General features: G+C 42.8%; 1 protein-coding gene across 9 annotated transcripts in view; it reads left to right on the top strand.

Annotated features, from left to right (window-relative positions):
• prpf39 (PRP39 pre-mRNA processing factor 39 homolog (yeast)) overlaps positions 1-20,090 on the top strand; it is a 75,047-nt gene that overhangs the window by 41,168 nt on the left and 13,789 nt on the right. For all 9 annotated transcript variants that reach the window (XR_011938292.1, XR_011938305.1, XR_011938294.1 and 6 more), the window contains 2 exons: positions 11,055-11,162; positions 19,206-19,370. Coding sequence is in view for 5 of the 9 variants with exons in the window: in XM_072491310.1 (XP_072347411.1) it covers positions 11,055-11,162; positions 19,206-19,370 (273 nt within the window). In the remaining 4 variants the exon portion in view is untranslated. The remainder of the gene's footprint in view (positions 1-11,054; positions 11,163-19,205; positions 19,371-20,090) is intronic.

The following is a 20,090-nucleotide window of genomic DNA, read 5'->3' as shown; positions in this document are numbered from 1 at the left end:
AGAAAAAAAACAAAATTGTACATAGGAAATCAAACAAGGATACATTAACCCCGTTTCACCACCAAATAGAAAAGTGGGGAAAACGCCCCCTTTTAACAAAAACATAACCCCCCCCCCGGGTTGCTGCTGTTTCGACCTCCACCTAGCGTTCCGCGAGAAAGTCTAGGAACGGTTGCCACCACCTGGAGAACCCCTGCACAGACCCTCGCAAGGCAAACTTTATCCTCTCCAACTTAATAAACCCTGCCATGTCATTGATCCAAGCTTCCACGCTCGGGGGCTTTGCATCTCTCCACATTAGTACGATCCTCCGCTGGGCTACCAGGGACGCAAAGGCCAGAACTCTGGCCTCTTTCGGCTCCTGCACTCCCGGCTCGTCCGAAACCACAAATAGTGCTATCCCCATCTCTGCTTAACCCGGGTGTTCACAACTTTGGACATAGCCCTCGCAAAGTCCCTCCAGAACCCCTCCAGCGCCGGGCACGTCCAGAACATATGGGCGTGGTTTGCTGGGCTCCCCGAACATCTCTCACATCTGTCCTCCACCCCATAAAACCTGCTCATCCTCGCTCCTGTCATATGTGCCCTATGTACTACTTTGAACTGTATTAGACTGAGCCTGGCGCAAGAGGAGAAGAAATTGACCCTGCCCAGGGCATCAGCCCCCAGACCCTCATCCAGCTCCTTCTCCCACTTGCCCTTCAACTCCTCCACCGAGGCCTCTTCCGCTTCCTGCAACTCCTGATAAATCGCCGAGACCTTGCCTTCTCCAACCCATACACCAGAAATCACCCTGTCCTGAATCCTTCGTGCTGGAAGTAGCGGAAATTCCCTCACCTGCCGTCTCAGAAACGCCCTCACTTGCACATATCTAAAAGGGTTTCCGGGAGGCAGCCCAAATTTCGCCCCCAGACTAGCAAAAGTCCCATCTATGAACAGGTCCCCCATCCTTTTAATTCCTGCCCGATGCCAATTGAGGAACCCCCCCATCCATCCTGCCCGGCACAAACCTATGATTATCCCGTATCGGGACCAAATTGAGGCCCTCACCACAGCCCTATGGCACCTCCACTGCCCCCAGATCTTCAATGTCGCCGCCACCACCGGACTCGTGGTGTACCGCGTCGGCGGTAGCGGCAACTAAATGTGTTAGTTTCTATGATCACAAGTTAGCAATGACTCATTGTTAACAGAGTAAGCGGTAGAGAAAGAAAATGCAGCTTTTAACTTGTGTGACTGCATTGATGGTGATAATGTTAGTGGTGGCATTTGTACATGGATTTTATACACTTGGTCGCCTCACAGAGCATGAGTGGCCTTTGGATAGGAAGAAGGATTTCCGAATTGAAGAGATTATCGTACTTCATAGGAAATTTAGGCTGGCAGTCAAATTGCGCATTCATATAGTGCCTTTCATGACAATGCCGATTAAGAGTCTAATTTGTGCTTTTGAGATCGAGACTTTGTTGTAATGTAGTGAAATAGTAACGGCATAAAGTCACTTGGGGAGTGGTGCTAACCGTAACCACGTAGTAGGATAGAATATTATGGAAGTAATAAAAGGAGCTTGTCAGAAAGGCACTGATAATCATGGGGGATATTAATCTCCATCTCTGAAAAATCGGATTGGCAAAGGGAGCCTAGATGAGGAACTTGTAATGCGTTTCCTGGATAGTGGAAAGATTTTAGGAAAATTGGATTATAAATGTATTGGGCAATTTAAAGGTTTAAAAACCTGGGGTTAGCACTGCGGCCTCATGGCGCCAAGGTCCCAGGTTCGATACCGGCTCTGGGTCACTGTCCGTGTGGAGGAGTTTGCACATTCTCCCCGTGTTTGCGTGGGTTTCGCCTCCAACACCCCAGAAGTTGTGCAGGGTAGGTGGATTGGCCACGCTAAATTGCCCCTTAATTGGAAAAAATTAATTGGGTACTCTTTATAAAAAAAATTTTTTTTAATTTAAATTTAAATCTGGGGTTAGAATGTGTTTAGCTGCGATGGCCATTTTATTTTTAAGAATTCTGTTCGGCAGGGCCTGGGTGGGCTTAGCAGCCAGAAGGTGAAATTGACAAAGGAATGTGTTTTACAGACTGGGCAATGCATAGTGGTCTGCCTGGGGATGTGCTTCCAGTTGCTGGAAAATTAATTTGTTTTTTTAGCTTGGGGAAATAATGCCAGTACTGGGTGTGGCTAAGAGAGATGTTTTTTTGGAGAAAGACTTTTGGAAGTCAAGTCTGATCTGGCAACCCTTGTGTTTTTTAATACCACAAGTAAAAGGCAGTTACCTTCCCAGTAGTACAGTTTTTTAAAAAGAAAGTAATAATATTAAAAGCAGAGCAGTCTTGTCTGAGGACGAGGAAGAGGCTGAAACAACCCAATGAAGCAGCTATTTCAAGACGTTCAGCCAGAGTCTGAAGGTGGTCGAACTAGAGCCAGCATCTGTTCTGTAAAGCAAGTATTACAATATGCCCTGCTGATTTTTAAGATGGATTGAGAGCTGTATGTTTATTTCTTGTTTGATGGGAAATTGAGTAGTAGTGTTACAAAGAACAAAGAAATGTACAGCACAGGAACAGGCCCTTCGGCCCTTCAAGCTCGTGCCGACCATGCTGCCCGACTAAACTACAATCTTCTACACTTCCTGGGTCCGTATCCCTCTATTCCCATCATATTCATGTATTTGTCAAGATGCCCCTTAAATGTCACTATCGTCCCTGCTTCCACCACCTCCTCCGGTAGCGAGTTCCAGGCACCCACTACCCTCTGTGTAAAAAAAACTTGCCTCGTACATCTACTCTAAACCTTGCCCCTCTCACCTTAAACCTATGCCCCCTAGTAATTGACCCCTCTACCCTGGGGAAAAGCTTCTGACTATCCACTCTGTCTATGCGCCTCATAATTTTGTAGACCTCTATCAGGTCGCCCCTCAACCTCCGTCGTTCCAGTGAGAACAAACTGAGTTTATTCAACCGCTCCTCGTAGCTAATGCCCTCCATACCAGGCCACATTCTGGTAAATCTCTTCTGCACCTTCTCTAAAGCCTCCACATCCTCCTGGTAGTGTGGCGACCAGAATTGAACACTATACTCCAAGTGTGGCCTAACTAAGGTTCTATACAGCTGCAACCATGACTTGCCAATTCTTATACTCAATGCCCCGGCCAATGAAGGCAAGCATGCCGTATGCCTTCTTGACTACCTTCTCCACCTGTGTTGCCCCTTTCAGTGACCTGTGGACCTGTACTCCTAGATCTCTCTGACTTTCAATACTCTTGAAGATTCTACCATTCACTGTATATTCCCTACCTGCATTAGACCTTCTAAAATGCATTACCTCACATTTGTCCGGATTAAACTCCATCTGCCATCTCTCCACCCAAGTCTCCAAACAATCTAAATCCTGCTGTATCCTCTGACAGTCCTCATCGCTATCCGCAATTCCACCAACCTTTGTGTCGTCTGCAAACTTACTAATCAGACCAGTTACATTTTCCTCCATCATTTATATATACTACAAACAGCAAAGGTCCCAGCACTGATCCCTGCGGAACACCACTGGTCTCACAGCCCTCCAAGTAGAAAAGCATCCTTCCATTGCTACTCTCTGCCTTCTATGACCTAGCCAGTTCTGTATCCACCTTGCCAGCTCACCCCTGATCCCGTGTGACTTCACCTTTTGTACTAGTCTACCATGAGGGACCTTGTCAAAGACCTTACTGAAGTCCATATAGACAACATCCACTGCCCTACCTGCATCAATCATCTTTGTGACCTCCTCGAAAAACTCTTATCAAGTTAGTGAGACACGACCTCCCCTTCACAAAACCATGCTGCCTCTCACTAATACGTCCATTTGCTTCCAAATGGGAGTAGATCCTGTCTCGAAGAATTCTCTCCAGTAATTTCCCTACCACTGAAGTAAGGCTCTGGTACCGGCCTGTAGTTCCCTGATTTGCTTGTTTCGGATAAAGCACTGCATTTACAAATGAATTATTTTGATAATTCATACTAAAAAATGGTATATGCCATGTGTGTATTGTGCTGTTTCATCTGGTTTTGGATGATTTGGTGGCGTGAGCTGCTCAAACTCTGTACGAGGGATTGAAGAGAAAGGCAAGGGAGTACAAAGCTCGAGCTTTTTATTCCAGTATTGTATCACGCCACAATCCACATCTGGGTGCGCTCCAGCTGAATTGTGTTCGGTAGAAGTCCAAAGTCTCATCTGGATCTGCTTCATCCAGATCTGAGCAAAAGTGTGCAGGAGACTAGAGAAGCAGAAGGAGGACACAACCACCATGCCAAACAGAGGCAGTTCAAACCAAATGACCAGCTTTACATTAGGAATGTTGGTAGTAACAGGGGTGGTTACCGGGAATCATTTTAAACCGAGTGGTCCAGTATCTTGGGCAGTGAGGCTGCAACACTGAAGAGTTGTTCACAGACACCAAAACTATATTTGTTTACGTTATGACCTCGAGCGTCAGGAAATGTTTGAGTCAGCAATCGTTACAGATAATATGGCAGAAGTAATGCTGATGTGCCATTCACCAGGAAGTGGTACCTGTGTTTCCAGGTTTGCCAGTTGACTGCTGGGGGAGTGGAAGAGGAATGTTCATGTTCAGATTACCTCTTCACCAACGATTCCGGATCAACTGTTACAGGATTTACCAGTGGTATTGTGTAGGTTGCAGCGCAATCGCTAAGCTCCTGTTGAATAGTTAAGACATTACTTTTGTGTTACTTTTGGGGGACTAGAATTGATGGTGGGGAGGGGGAAGAAATGTTAGTGTAATTTAATAATGTTCTTGTAAGCCTTTCTCCTATGTAATTGTCTCTAGCGCCTGTTGAGGGTTTTGAACAAGAAAGGATTTTTCAGTCTGCAAGTGGGTGACCTGCAAGCAAGACCTGTTTTTACTCGTGCTCTTGCTTTCATGGTTATTACTATTACTGTTCTGCTGTTATTATCAAACTTTTGTTATTTATTCCGATAATAAAGGTAGTTATTTTTTTTAAAAATATATTTTATTCAAATTTTTCGGCCAAACAAAACAATGTTTTCCTTTTTACAACAATAAAACAATATAAATAACAGTGACCTTTGGTCTTCGCGCCAGAACTCGATAAGCTCCCTCCACCTCCAAAGGGCCCGTCGGGACCTCCGATCCCATTAGCGAGTGAAGCATCGTGCTCACATGTCCCGACGTCCGCCCCTTCTGCGCCTTCGGGAAGACCCAGGATTCTTAAATTCTTCCTCCTCGAGTTATTCTCCAGTGCTTCCAACCTCCTCACACCTTTTGTGCTGTGCCTCGTGCGTTTCTGCCTTCACCACCAGGCCCTGTATTTCATCTTCGTTTTCAGCAGTCTTTGCCTTCACGACCCGAAGCTCCAGCTCTTGGGTCCTCTGCTCCTCCTTTAGTCCTTCAATCGCCTGCAATATCGGGGCCAACAGCTCCTTCTTCAACTCCTTCTTCAGCTCTTCCACACAGCGCCGCAGGAACTCTTGCTGCTCCGGGCCCCATAACAAACGGCCACCTTCCGACGCCATCTTGCTTTGACCTTCCCTTCCTTGCCGTTGCTCCAGAGGATCCTCCGCAATCCGGCTGCTATCCTCTCCCTTTTCCATGCGTGTCCGGGGGGATTCCCTTCTGGTTTACCGCACGGTGTTTTTGCCGTTTAAATTGCCGTTGGGGCTCCTAGTAAGAGCCCAAAAGTCCGTTCCAACGAGAGCTGCCGAAACGTGCAACCTAGCTGGTCATCGCCGCACCCGGAAGTCAAAAGGTAGTTCTTTTAGACAACACATTTGACTACTTTGTGGTCTGAAGTTATCACTTTTTTTCTGAATTCTTTCATGCTCCTCATCCCTTCCCCAAGGAGTAGAGTGCTTTTGTTCCCTTTTTTTCTTGCTCACCCTCATATATAAATGCAGACTTAAGGGGCAATATTTGTAATTTATACATTGCGTTATCATGAAGGTTTGGGCTCTTATTTAAATAAATCAAAGTTTGGTCAAGATTCTAAGCATAAAGGAATTTGTTTCAGTAATGTACATGTTTGCTTTACGATTCAATATTGTCTGTTTAATTTCATGGCACTGTTTTGCATGCAATTTCCTCACTTCCAATAATGCCATTGAAATTATTTGGAAGGAGAAAGAAATAGGATGAATATTATGGTTGCTGCTAGCTAACTTGTCTAATCAAAGCTAATAAGTCCGAGTTTCAATAACACTGAAATGTAGCATCTCTTCAGGGTTTTTCCTGTTTTCTTTTACTCCTTGCTTTTTGTAATTGTATACCTGTGGCTATTTGAGTTCATCTTTCGTACATGAAAGAGTTAACCTACATATTCAGTTTAAGAATGAACTCCTTCCTCAGAACAGGTGTGCAATTACACTGGAGAAATCCTTTTTTAATTTGTCCATGGGATGTGGGCAACGCTGGCTGGGCCAGCATTTATTGCCCAATACTGAGGGCATTTAAGAGTCAACCATATTGTTGTGGATCACGTGTAGGCCACACCAGGTAAGAAAGACAGATTTCCTTCCCTAAAGGACATTAATGAATCAGATGGATTTTTACGACAATGGTTTCATGGTCACCTAAATTCCAGATTGTATTTATTGAATTCAAATTTCACCATCTGCCATGGCAGGGTTCGAACCCAGATCCCCAGAACATGACTCTGGGTTTCTGGTTTGCTAGTCAGGCGACAATACCACTATGCTACTGCCTCCCCCTAAAAATGAAATTCAGATTTCACCATCTGCTCTGGTGGGATTTGAACCTAGGTGTCTGGAGTAATACCTTGGGTCTCTGGATTACTAGCCCAGTAACACTATGCCATACCTTTTCCCTAACAAAAAGATCAAGTGTTATGGGCCTGGGTTTAGTGAACCCCAAAGTATATCATGGAGTTCACCTGACCCACAACTTTTAGTAGATTGTGGTAGGGGGAGCACACGGCCCACTCTACAGGTGTGGTACAGCAGAAATGGAAAAGTATTTTTTAAAGCAAAACAATGTATATTCTATGAACTCAAGTTAACCTTTTTAAAACATAGTGAACATCTTAGCAACCATTAGTTCAAATACAACCCCCAAAGACTACAACGCTAAGTAAACCTTTAAGCTTTCCTTTTTAACTTCCATACGACTTTAGAACAGAACCTTTATCAGAAGCACATCAGGTTAAAGTCACTACTGAAAACATTTATAATTCTGAATTCACCAAATGATCAAGAGCTAGTCTTTTGATGACAGACAGAACAGCAGTACACCTGCTTGGTCTGGCTTCAGCTCCAACACTCAAAACAAAACTAAAACACACCATGCAGCAAACAGCCTAAAACAAAAGTAAAAAGCTGACAGACAGCCCAGCTCCACCCACTCTCTGACATCACTACAGTAGTAAACACCCATTTCTTAAAGGTACTCTCACTACAGATATTTATATACACCCATTTATAAACACCAATTTCTTAAAGGTACTCTCACATGACACAAGCCAAAATTTGATTTAGTTTGATTGATGCGGCATTACTGCACATGCATTGTGCATCAACATTTCATTTGTTTTCACAACCACCTGAAATTTTGTAAAATACTATAGCACATTGTTAACTGCCAGCCCTGCTGGCTGATGATATCCCTGCCCTCCAGTAGCTGGCTGGACAGCACTGTTTACCCTGTATCTGCCAGTTTTCCAGCTTAGCTTTATTTTCTTGTTGACCTTGCACTTTCTCAGCAAGTTCACTGCTTCCAGGTTATTACCTCACGGCTATGTCTCAACCTTGGCTCAGTGTGCAGCCACGCTATCCAAGTGGAGCAACCAGGAGCCAGTCAGGTACTCTGGAGAATACTCAGGCCCACCACCAAGTCCCAGTATGAGCTCTGCAGCAGCCAGGCGTGAATGTGATTCTCCTGATCGAACCAAATCCCCTGAATCGGGTAGAGACCTTCAGCCAGCCACTGTCACGAGAACCACTCCTGGTTGTTTGAGTGTTCCTTTCCTTTGTGGAGGCTACCTTTGTGATATGTTAATTCACCATTTGGTGTGGTTTTTAAAAAATCTGATGTGGCTGCATTGAGCGAGAGAAAGGTAAGTTAATGGGGCAATGTTCTGTCTAGGGTTGGAATATAAACCAACCCTTTTATGGTACAATAAACTTTGCTTTTTGGAATTTTCTAACCAGAATTTCTGATATTCCCCTATGAAGGTATCTAGAACCCATGCCTGTATACTGTATTATTTTATGTTTAAGGTACTGTTGAAGGTTAAAAGTAAGAATACTGTTCTTTACTATGAGTACTTGCATACGAGTTCATACCCCAGTATCGTGCTGTATTCCATCATTGGTAATTGGAACTTTACTAACTGATATTTTTAATTAACTGCCACCATAATAATAGAGATTTTACTTGTGTTTTCTTATGGAAAAATGTATTTTGTTTAGCATATTTTCTTTTAGTAAGCTGTTTTTCAGGAGAGCAGGTGCATTAAACAAGGGATAGATGTTTCTTGATCCCACTCTACCCGGTTTTACCCTTATTTTACTCTTTCCTCTCACCCTTTCTTTCTCTTGGATTTCCCTCTTTTTATAATCTCACTCTCACTATTCCTACTCAACCTTTTTTTCCTGCAGGTCATACCAATATGGAGCATGGTCCGAAATCGTGATCGCCAAGTATTCTGTATCCCTCACCCCCTCCAAAAAGTCCCTATTGATAATAAAGAAGTCAATACGAGAATAAACCTTGTGAACATGTGAATAGAACGAGAACTCCTTCCCCGTCGGCCGACTGATTCTCCAGGGGTCTACCCCCCCCCCCCCCCCCCCCATTTGTTCCATGAACCCCCTCAGTTCCCTTGCCATTGCCAGGACCCTGCCCGTTCTGGAGCATGACTGATCCAGGTCGGGATCAAGGACTGTATTAAAGTCCCCACCCATAATCAGCTTGTGCGAAACCAAGGCGGGGATTTTCCCCAGCAGTCTTTTGATGAAATCTACATCATCCCAGTTTGGAGCGTAAACATTCACTAGGACCACCCTCATCCCCTCAAGCTTACCCCGGACCATGAGAAATCTTACCACCCCCATCCGCAACTGTGCTGTCCGCCTCAAATTGAACCCGTTTGTTAATCATGATCGCGACCCCTCTGGTCTTGGCGTCAAGCCCCGAATGGAAGACCTGGCTAACCCTGCCCTTCCGTCATCTAATCTGGTCCGCCACTCTCAAATGTGTCTCCTGCAGCAACATTACATCCGCCTTCAGGGCCCGTAAGTGCGCGAACACACGTGCCCTCTTGACCGGCCCGTTTAACCCTCGAACATTCCAGGTGATCAGCCTGGTTGGAGGGCATCCTACCCCCACCTGCGCCGATCAGCCATCCCCCTTCTTGGGCCCTGCCCATGTGCCGCGCCTCCCCTGGTCCGCCTCTTGGCAGCTCTCACCCCCGACCTCTTCCCTGTTACCTGGTTCAGTTCCCTCCCCGCTCCCTGCCCCCCACCCATCAACACCACTTCCCCAGAACAGCCCTATTCGAGCAATCACTCTGGGACCGAAACAGAGAGAAAACAAACCAAGAACAAAGCTCACCCCCACAATAGTGCAATTCAAACTGTGTAATTGAGGTGGGCGCTACCACCCAACCCCCTCCCAACATTACCAGAAAAATAGCAAAAAGAACCCGTACAGCCCCCCAGCACCCAATAACTTAACCTTTAACTATGACTTTAACTTTAAATCTTTCAAACCGGCAAAAACAAACACAAGAACACCCCAAATTTTAAGTAAAAGAACATGCCGAATGACATCGCTAACACGAAGGGCAATCCACAGACAAATGCAAACATCCCTTGAAGCACTCTAACTTGATGGGTCCTCAGTTCGGCACCAGTCCATGCCCCTTAGCGAAGTCCATCGCTTCCTCCGGGTCGTCAAAATAATGTTGCTGTTCCCGGTATGTGACAAAAAGCCGCGCCGGAAAAAGTAGCCCAAACTTGACCTTTTTAAACAGGATCTCTTTAATTTGTCTGTAGGCTGCCATCCTTCTGGCCACCTCCTGGCTCAGATCCTGATAGGACACTGTTGTTCCATAAGCAGCTCTTCGTGTTCTTGGCCCACTGTAGAACCCGCTCCTTGTCCACGAACCTATGGAACCTGGCCACCATCGCTCCCTCGCGGCTGTCTCGCCTGCACTCTGTGTGCCCTGTCCAGCTCCAACGGACGCGGGAAGAAATCATCCCCCACCAGCTTCTGCAGCATGTCTGCCACATATGCCGTGGCATCCACTCCCTCGGCCCCCTCTGAGAGCCCAATGATTCTCGGATTCTGCCGGAGAGACCTATTTCCCAGGTCCTCCAGCCTGTCCATCAGCCTTGATTGTTGCTCCTTCAACTTTCTAATTTCCACGTCCGCTACCGTTTGGAAATCCGCTTGCTCCTCCACTGTCTTCTCCAATGCCTGGACCTTCTTATCCTGGGCTTCCAGCCTTTGGTCCAGTCGCTCCACCGCTTTCTGAAGCGGTTCCAAATTATCCCGCTTCAGTACTGCAAAGCTCTCCTTCATGACCTTCAGCATTATGTCCAGTGCTGTCTGGACCGTCCGTTCGTCGGCCATCTTTCCTCCCACTTGAACTTCCACACCATCTTTGTTCAGCCCCTTTTTCGCCTGTTTTCGCTCCCTTCTACTCAAGTCCATACAACTCTGTATGGATCCAGATCTACAGTGCTGTTGTTTTCCCCTCCAGCACTCAAAAGTTTGAAAAAGTCGGGGGGAAAGGTCTAAAAATCTGACCTGAGCGAGAGCCACCAAATGCGCAACTTACTCCCTCATAGCCGCCACCGGAAGTCCCCCTTTAATACTGTTAACTCCACCTCCACTTTCATGTCTATCTTTTGGGATGTTGAATAATTTACTTCCTCTTTAATTACCTTATTTGGTTTCACCCAGATTAGTTCCCTTTATCACTTGCTGAGGATTTGGCATTCTTGTTCTGAAATAGAGAATATGCGTCATAGAATAATTAAAGTGGATTTGACATTCTTGTTCTTCCAGATTGTTTCTGAAATAGAGAATATGCGTCATAGAATAATTGAAATTCGTCAGGAGACTTACAATCATAATGAGAATGAAGTTGGGAGACGATGGACTTTTGAGGAAGGGGTAAGTATTAAAAGGAACATAAGTGCAAAGATTCTAAAAACAAAATCCCTGTGATGTGTTATTTGTATGTAAAATTTATAATTACGCGGTACAACCATGACCTTGAGGCAAAATATATACATAGTTTTGTTTCCCTGGAGTTTTAAAACACCAGTCATTAAAAGAGTTCATTTATTTTGGTCTTATGATTAGAATTTTGCAAGGGGCCCAACTTTCCAATCTCTCCATTTAAATGAAGTTCCTCATTCCTTGTGTCACCTGGTGCCCTCTCAAAGGTCGTCATGTTCTTCCCAAAGTATGGTGCCTAGATTGTACACATTACTCCATTTGAGGTCTAACCAGTGATTTCATAAAGGTTTAGCATGAACCTTTATTTAAGTTTATGTATTCAATAACCCATTTACGAAGCCAAGTATCCCAAATGTCATCCTAACGTGTCATGCTACTTTCAAAGATGTGTGCATATGTGACCCCTTTCCTCCCCTATTCCTGCACAGACTCAAATTAGTATGATTTAGATTTTGTGGGTCCCCATATTGTTCCTCACAAAAGTGCATAACTTCATCATTGTCAAATCACACCTGCCATATATCTTTGTTCTCCTGAAATTACTATCCTTTTCGCTATTTACGATGTTCCACATTTTATATCATAAGCTTAGAAATTGTACTCCTAATGTTGCTGAAAAAGAATGTTTTTGAAGGTTTTGTCCTCATTCATCAGGACTGATGCAAGAATGCCAAATATCAAAGCAAACGATTATTTATAACGCACGAGAAAAAGGGCTATTTCCAAAGCTCCCCTCACTACAAGATTGGCTTTATTGGCAGTCTCAAATAGGGCGTCCATGTTGGAGTACTGCTATGTAACTACTGTCCAGTTGTATAACATCTGTTCACTGCAGCTCTTTGCCTCTTATCCTTTGACCAATTATATACTCAATTTACCACCATCCCTTTAATCCCATAATTACTAATTACTTTTTTAAAGTTTGTTCATGCAACATTCCAATCACCCACCTTAATTAATCTTCTAAGTACTTTGATGAAGTAATATGGGTAGGTTGCTCCAATGTTGTTTGCCGTTGATAAAACTGCGCTAATCTGTGCTAATTGTCCTTTATTAATAATTCTCCCCAAGTGAGAATTGATTTTTGTGCTTGAACATGATCTTTAGTAGTTTTCTCACCACTGATAGATCTGTACTTATTGATTTATCTTTCTCCCTTTTCACTGAATAGGGTTATTTTCCAGAGTACGAAGGACAGACACAGATGTTCACACTTTGAGTTTTTAAAAGCCGTGTACAATCAGTCAATTTCTTGTGTCCTTGGTCCTTCTGAGTTGAAATGAAATCAGCTAATTTAGACCATGTGATTCTCTTACCTCACCTTTTCAAAATGTTTTAATTGCAAATATTTATTGCATTGTTGCATTTGATATGCTTCACTTCATTATTGCAGAGGAACTGACAGCATGTTGGTAATTTTGGTAACAAGGCAACAATTTTAACCAGGAAAAAATGCAAAATGATGAAATAGTTGAACTCTGCAATTTTTAAGCATTATTGCTTCACTGCTCTGGTTATGAAAGAAATAATTTGGCTTTTTATATTTGAAGAAATTGCAACTGCTCTAACAAGTTTCCCAGAGTTCTACACAAAGGTAGAGAGCATATATGACTCTTCATTTCAGACACGAAGACAGTGATGCGGCGTGGAAATTTTTGGTCAAGTTTGCTTTGGTTGAAAGCACCAAACATTTGAAAAAACATGAATTTATCAGGATCGATCCACACACATTTCTCAATAGCACATTATATTTGAGATTTTTTAAAACATACTTTTCAAAAAATAAGGTAATTGAACAATGTTTTAGAAGTGGTATGTAAATTGTATCCATGTGCATAAGCACCACACGAGGCTTGATAAAGTCAATCGCCCTAAAGAATTGAGGAGAATTAATCTTAAGTGGGTGCAGAAGATGAAAGGAAGTATGGCCAGAAGATGAAAGGAAGCTTCTTGCATTCCATATAGCAGTGCTCTATAGGCATTGGTTTGGGGACCCATTCTTCATTTCTATATGCTCTGGATCTAGGAACTAAGGGAGTATTATCATTTTCTGGTGATACCAAACATCAACAAGATTGTGATAAACCATGCTAGCTGGATGGGTCGATAACTAGTTAAAAATAAAAATGTCCCGGTCACGTGACGCGAACGTGGGAATAGTTGTTTCTGTGAGCTCTAGCACTACTCGGCCTATAATCCTTTTGCGTTTACACAGCTCATGCTTAACTAAGCTGAGAGCGAGAATGTCATATGGCCCTGGAAGATTTCTGGTTAAATTTTGGTGACAAAATGCCGAGAAATATTAAGAAAACCATTGACAAAATCATCATAAGTGACTGGGATGGAGCCAACTTCTCAACATAGCAATTTAGTGAGCGCACAGGCTCTCAATCTGGCACACTCGAGGCATAACTGCTGACTGCTAAGGTTATTAAAGTCATTGATGAGAAACTTGATCTGTTAGTACAAAATATCAATGTTAATACTTTGGAGCTGCAGAACATGGGTGAAAAGTTTGATGAAGCAGAAGAGAGACTTAGTATTGTCACAAATGCAACTTCCTCAGTAGAGGCTTGCTTACAATCCTTGGAAAATCAGTGGTGTGGCATGTCAGAATTCCTTGACGACCTGGAAAACGGAGGCTGGAGAAAGAATGTCCTGATCGTTGGTTTGCAAGGAGTTGCTGAGGACAAGCTTCCAGTTAAATTCTTTCAGAACTGGCTATCGCATCGTCTGAATTTAGAAACAAAAGTTGGACACATTAAATTAGAAAGGGCGCATCATATCCTGTTTCTGACGCATAGCGCAACCATGGACCCCAGCCGGTAATTATCTGTTTTCATAACTTCAAAGATCGCCAAAGAGTATTGGCGGAAACTTAGAAATAATGGGATCTTGCTATATGAGGGAACAAAGATCTCTTTTTTTTTCTCCCAAGATTTCACGGCGGCGATACATCAGAGATATATTGGGTTTGATGTAGTTAGAAGATGCCCAAAGGGCGTTGGAGTGCAATATGCCCTACTGTATCCTGCTACACTGAGGGTGACATCTGACACGTTTATAAAGATTTGGAAATCCAGCTAAAGCCTTGGCTTTTGTGAACTCTATGGAAGGCAATCATTTGGAATAACAGACTGCAGTTCAGTGTATAATCCAGACTATCTCCCTTATCATTATAATTTCTTTCTGATCCTTTGTATTTTTCATTCTGACAGGGGCGATTTAGCAATTGAGCGTTGCAATGAGTTTTTATCCTTGAGGGAATGGCAGGGAGTTCCATCTACCTTTAATGAAACTTACTCCACATGCTCCTTCTAGTTAAGGATTTGCTGTGCTGGCTGTATGACACTAGGGCTGTGTGAAGAATATCCTTCTTCCTTTTCATCTGTATGCTTATAATGTAGCTATATGTTTTATGACCTCCTTTGCGCTGATCCCGAAGATGAGTAGTGCCACTGCTGGGAGGTGGGCGTGTGTGGATCAAGTCTCAATAGAAGGATTAAAATGCAGAAAGGGCATTCGGTGCAATTCATGGCATATTTTATCTCCTCTCTTTTGAGGAGAAAGACTGTAATTATAAAGTTTGTAGGGATAGCTTTGCAGGGCCTCACATTTGATGGTGATAACCCCCTTAGAGCTATTGGTTTCAGGTGTTTTGTTTTACAATTCACCCCATATGAGAATTTCAAGAGAGTTTGGGGCAGAGGTGAGTGTAGTGGCCATCACTAAGGAGAAGGTGCTGGGAAAACTGAAGGGTCTGAAGGTGGATAAATCATCCGAACCGGATGGACTACATCTCGGGGTTCTGAAGAAGATAGCTGAGGAGATTGTGGAAGCATTGGTAATGAACTTTCAGGAATTACTCGAATCGGGAAGGGTCCCAGAGGACTGCAAAATAGCTAATGGAGCACCCTGTTCAAGAAGGGAGAGAAGCAGAAGACTGGAAATTATAGGCTGGTTAGCCTGACTTCGGTCATTGCTAAGATTTTGGAGTCAATTATTAAAGATGAGATTGCAGAGACGTGCACCGTAAAGTAGGGCTCAGTCAGCACATATTAAAGTGGGGGTCATGCCTGATAAATCTGTTAGAATTCTTCGAGGACATTAGACAGAGGAGAGCCGGTGGGCATGATCTATTTGGATTTTCAGAAGGCCTTTGACAAGGCCTTTGTACAGGAGGCTGATAAATACGATAAGAGCCCATGGTGTTAGGGGCATAGATAGAGGATTGACTGACTAGCAGAAGGCAGAGTGGGGATAAAGGGGTCTTTTCAGGATGGCAGCCGATGACTACTGATGTTCCACAGGGGTCAGTGTTGAAACTAGACGATTAGAATCCTGATGCCCTTATTAATCAGAGGAGACCATTCAGCTCATTGAGTCTGCATCGACCCTTGGAATGAACACTACCCATATCCACTGCCCCGTACACCCTGCCCTATCCCCATAACCTAACCACATCCCTGGACACCATGGGACAATATATCATGGCTAATCCAACTAACCTGCACATCTTTGGACTGTGGGAGGAGGGTCTCATTGAAACTTACAGAATACTGAGGCCTAGATAGAGTGGGCATGGAGAAGAATTTTCCACTAGTAGGAGAGACGAAGCGGAGTGCACAGCCACAGACTGAATGGGATCCTTTAAAAAGGAGATGTTCAACCAGAGGGTGCGAATCTGTGGAATTCATTGCCGCAGAAGGCTATGGATGCACGAATCACTGAGTGCCTTTAAGACCGTGATAGATAAGTCCTTGATTAATAAGGGCATCAGGGGTTACAGGAAGAAGGCAGGAGAATGGGGATGGATCAGCCATGATCGAATGACGGAGCAGACTCTATGGACCGAATGGCCTAAATCTGCTCCCTATATCTTGTGGTCTAAAATTATTGGGTTCTGGAGTCTTGCCAGACTGAAGATCCTTCAAGACAAATACCACTTCCCCCATAGAAATGGGAGCACTTTGTTGGGAGTTTAAAGGCAGCTATAACAAGCAGACCCCACCCCCCCCCCCCCCTTTCTTGTGTTTATAAAGTGGGACCTACATCATTGGTCCTCCTTACCAATATCGTGGATGGGTAGGGTAGCATTGATTAAGATGAATATGGTGCCTAGTTGAATAAGATGTTATATCCTTTGCAGATGCTATCAATTTCAGTTTCTGCATAGTCTTAAGGAAATTAATGTGGTGTTTAGCTCCTTCTCACTTAAAATTGGCCAAATTACAGTTCCTAATGCAAAGGGAGGTCTTGGGATGCCGAATATTAAAATGCATCTATTGCCCTCGGATCTCAAATTTATGCAAGAATGGGGGAAGAGGAGTCCACGCCCCCATTTGGCTTGATATTGAAGCTAGCCAGTCTGAATATTCCTTACAAGCTCTGTTGTTTCTTCGGGATTTTGGGACTGTCCGAACAAGTGTGAGAATCCGATCATCATCAACAAGGTCCGTGAGTTGGAAGGTATATTTGACTTCCGCTCTCTCTCTCGCCCATTCAGGGTAACTCCGATTTCCCACCAGGTCTTAGAGACGATGATTTTGATATTTGAAAGGATTGGAGACTTATTAGCTAAAGGACATGTTGGAGTACTTCTTTGTTATCTTTTGAGCAACTGTGTCAACAATTTGACATCCGAGATGCTCCTTTTTCAGATATCTACAACTTGGAGATTTTTATTCTTAATAAGATCTCTGCAACATGATGCTAGTGTCTCCACAGTTGAAAGAAAATCCTGTTTTCTATGGACCCAAAGCAATTAATCAGCAAGTTTTATGGTACATTTTTGCGAATGCGCTAGTGACTCTGCAGTCATGGGGTGGAAAAGCTTGGTGAATATTGACTAGGAGATCTGGGCACTAACTGGGAAAATGCCAATAGAATCTCGGTTTGTAATAAGATGAAAGAGACACAACTTAAAATATTCCACCAGCTCCTTTGTTACACCAAACAGAGATTGCTAATTCCTCATTGTGCCAAAAATGCAAACTAGTGAGAGGAGACTATGCATTGTAGCTGGTCCTGTGTCATAATTATTGGTTGGGCATACTTAAAAGAACTTGAACATATTTGATACGGCCTTAAGAGTTTGATCCTTTTGTACTTGTCCTGGGGCTCCCAGACAATAAGAGAATTACCAATGAGAAAAGGCTGTACACTATCCTAACATTTGCTGCACGGAAGAATATATCTTTTGTTCTCGGATTAGCGATAAACCACCTTCTGTTCAGAATTGGCATAATTTTATGGATTGCATCCCTTTCTAACCTGTATACACCGATCCAAATCAGATGCATTCCAAACCCCCCCCCCCCCCCCCGTATTACTTGTCCTGTCTACTTAAAGTTTATTAATTTATTTTGGACACCTAGGGAAAGCAATGCACCTTAAATTACAAGATTTTTAAATTATGTGCAGATACACCCAGCATTAAAGATGGCAGCACAAATAAATAATGCCACTATAAAAAGAAACCTTTATTTTTGTATCGAGAGGCACAGTAGAAAAGCATAGAACTAATGTTGGTCTTGTAGAAATTCTTAGGCTACAGTTGAGAAGGATGCACTAAATTCGCATTCTTTGCACTGAAATGTTTTAATTAACCTGTAGTTTGAATTAAACTGTAAATAAAGAATCTTTATTTCAATGGCATCTTTCACAACCCATGGGTGTCCCAAAGTGCTTCATGACTAATGAGAATGTTTTCTGAAGTGTAGTCACTTTCAATGTAGGAAACACACCAGCCAGTTAGCGGCAAACTGGATAAATGACCCAAATTATCTGTTTTGGGCATTGGCATAGGAATAAATATTGACCAAGACAATTCCCCTTCCTTTACATTGATCTGAGAGGGCAGTGTGGCCTTGATTTCCAATCCGATTTTAAAGACTCTACCTCCAGCAATGCAGGACTCGCTCAGCACTGCAGCTTTGTTTCTCAAGTGGCGCATAAATCCACAACCAAACTCTTGGGCGAGTGCTCCCACTGAGCCATTAAATTGTAACGTCCTGCATTTTTTCATGCAACAGATGATTTGATTCAAATGACAATATTTAAGCCCACTTCATAATAGCAATATGAAAGAGGTGAAAAGGGTGGACTACAGAATTACCAAAGATGCATGGTGAATTACAATAGCACAAAAGGTTGTAGGTTCAGGGTTTTTTATTACTCTAGCTGTGAATGTTAAAAGGTACCTGTGGATGTCTTCAAAATTTTGAATAGTTGTGATAAAATAAATAAGTTTGTTTCACTTTTACATTTGTCAGCAAAGTACTGACGAATATGAGAAAAACATTTACTGGATGTTGAATTTTTATTCGTTCATGGGATGTGGGCATCACTGGCTGGGCCAGCATTTGTTGCCCATCCCTAATTGCCCTTGAACTGTTTTTTTTTTTTTTTTTTTTTTTTTTTTTTTTGCGAGGTCATTTCAGAGGGCATTTAAGAGTCAACCACATTGCTGTGGATCTGGAGTCAAATGTAGGCCAGACCAAGTAAGGATGGCAGATTTCCTTCCCTAAAGGACATTAGTGAACCAGGTGGACTTTTACGACAATTTCATCGTCATCATTAGACTTTTAATTCCAGATTATGAGTTCAAATTTCACCATCTTCCCAGGTGGGATTTGAACCCAGGACCCCAGAGAATTACCCCATGGCCTCTGAATCATTAGTCCAATGACAATATCACTACACCACCGCCTCCCCTAACTCGGCCTTAAATTAACTACCCATAACTTTTAACGGGATTAGATAATTATTTTTAAAAGAATTATAAAACTAGATGTGAAGAAGGTAGAATTATACATCTGTGGAGGAAAATACATTGTGGACTTAATATGCTGAATTGTCTTCTATGGTGCAGCAGCATTTTTTTGATTTTTTTTTTTCTTCTTTCATGTAGAAAAACAAGGTCTACGTTGTATGCTGGTATGGTTTGTTGTAATTTATTGCTTTCTATGATAGATTAAACGGCCCTACTTTCATGTGAAGCCATTGGAAAAAGTACAGCTGAAAAACTGGAAAGATTATCTTGACTTTGAGATAGAAAATGGAACCCTTGAACGTGTGGTGGTTTTGTTTGAGAGGTGCCTTGTTGCTTGTGCCCTTTATGAAGACTTCTGGATAAAGGCAAGTAATTGCTTTAGAACCTTATTAAAGGGGTACATTTGTAAACTTATGGTATGTACAGAACAAAAACCCGAGTCTACAAGCTAAACCACTCTGTTTGGTTCTTTGTATTAGACTGTAAAAAGATTTTAAAATAATATTCCAAGGGTAGCCGAAAAGCTATGACCCTAGTTAGTGTTGGACTCTGAACGCTTGAACGCAGAATGAAGTTTGATTTGATCTGTTTTTGTACGTTTCCTCAAAAGCTACGGTTGCCAGGGTGTTAAATATACGTATTGTGTCAGTGAAATTACCACAGATTGTATGATTCTCTCCTTCAAACAATTGGTAACTTGAGATCATTCAAGTTATGATTTGTATTGTGCGTGCTTTCAAAGTACAAAAAATTGTCGTCCTTTCCAAAACTTGATCTTTGCAATGAAGTTAAATCCGATGAACCGTATCATCTGAACATCCAGTGCTATCGTTTACTTGTATCTTATTGTTCAAAAACATTTAATGTTCTATTCTAGATAGCCAGTTGGTGAAGGATAGTATTGGAGCCAATCTTTACTCAGTGTTACAGAGTCAAACATTATTAACATATATCACCTAATTCAACCACATGCCTGTTTTAGGAAGTTTCTCTTTATTTGTGCTCACGTGAAACCTCAATTGATGCTTTCCATCAGCATATAATTAACAAAACTGATATAATTAACATTTAAATCCAAGTTAATG

The sequence above is a fragment of the Scyliorhinus torazame genome, chromosome 2 (genome assembly GCF_047496885.1).
Source record: "Scyliorhinus torazame isolate Kashiwa2021f chromosome 2, sScyTor2.1, whole genome shotgun sequence".
NCBI lineage: Eukaryota > Metazoa > Chordata > Chondrichthyes > Carcharhiniformes > Scyliorhinidae > Scyliorhinus > Scyliorhinus torazame.
The sequence above is the reverse complement of the archived record's forward strand: the minus strand, read 5'-3'. Positions and strand labels throughout refer to the sequence as shown.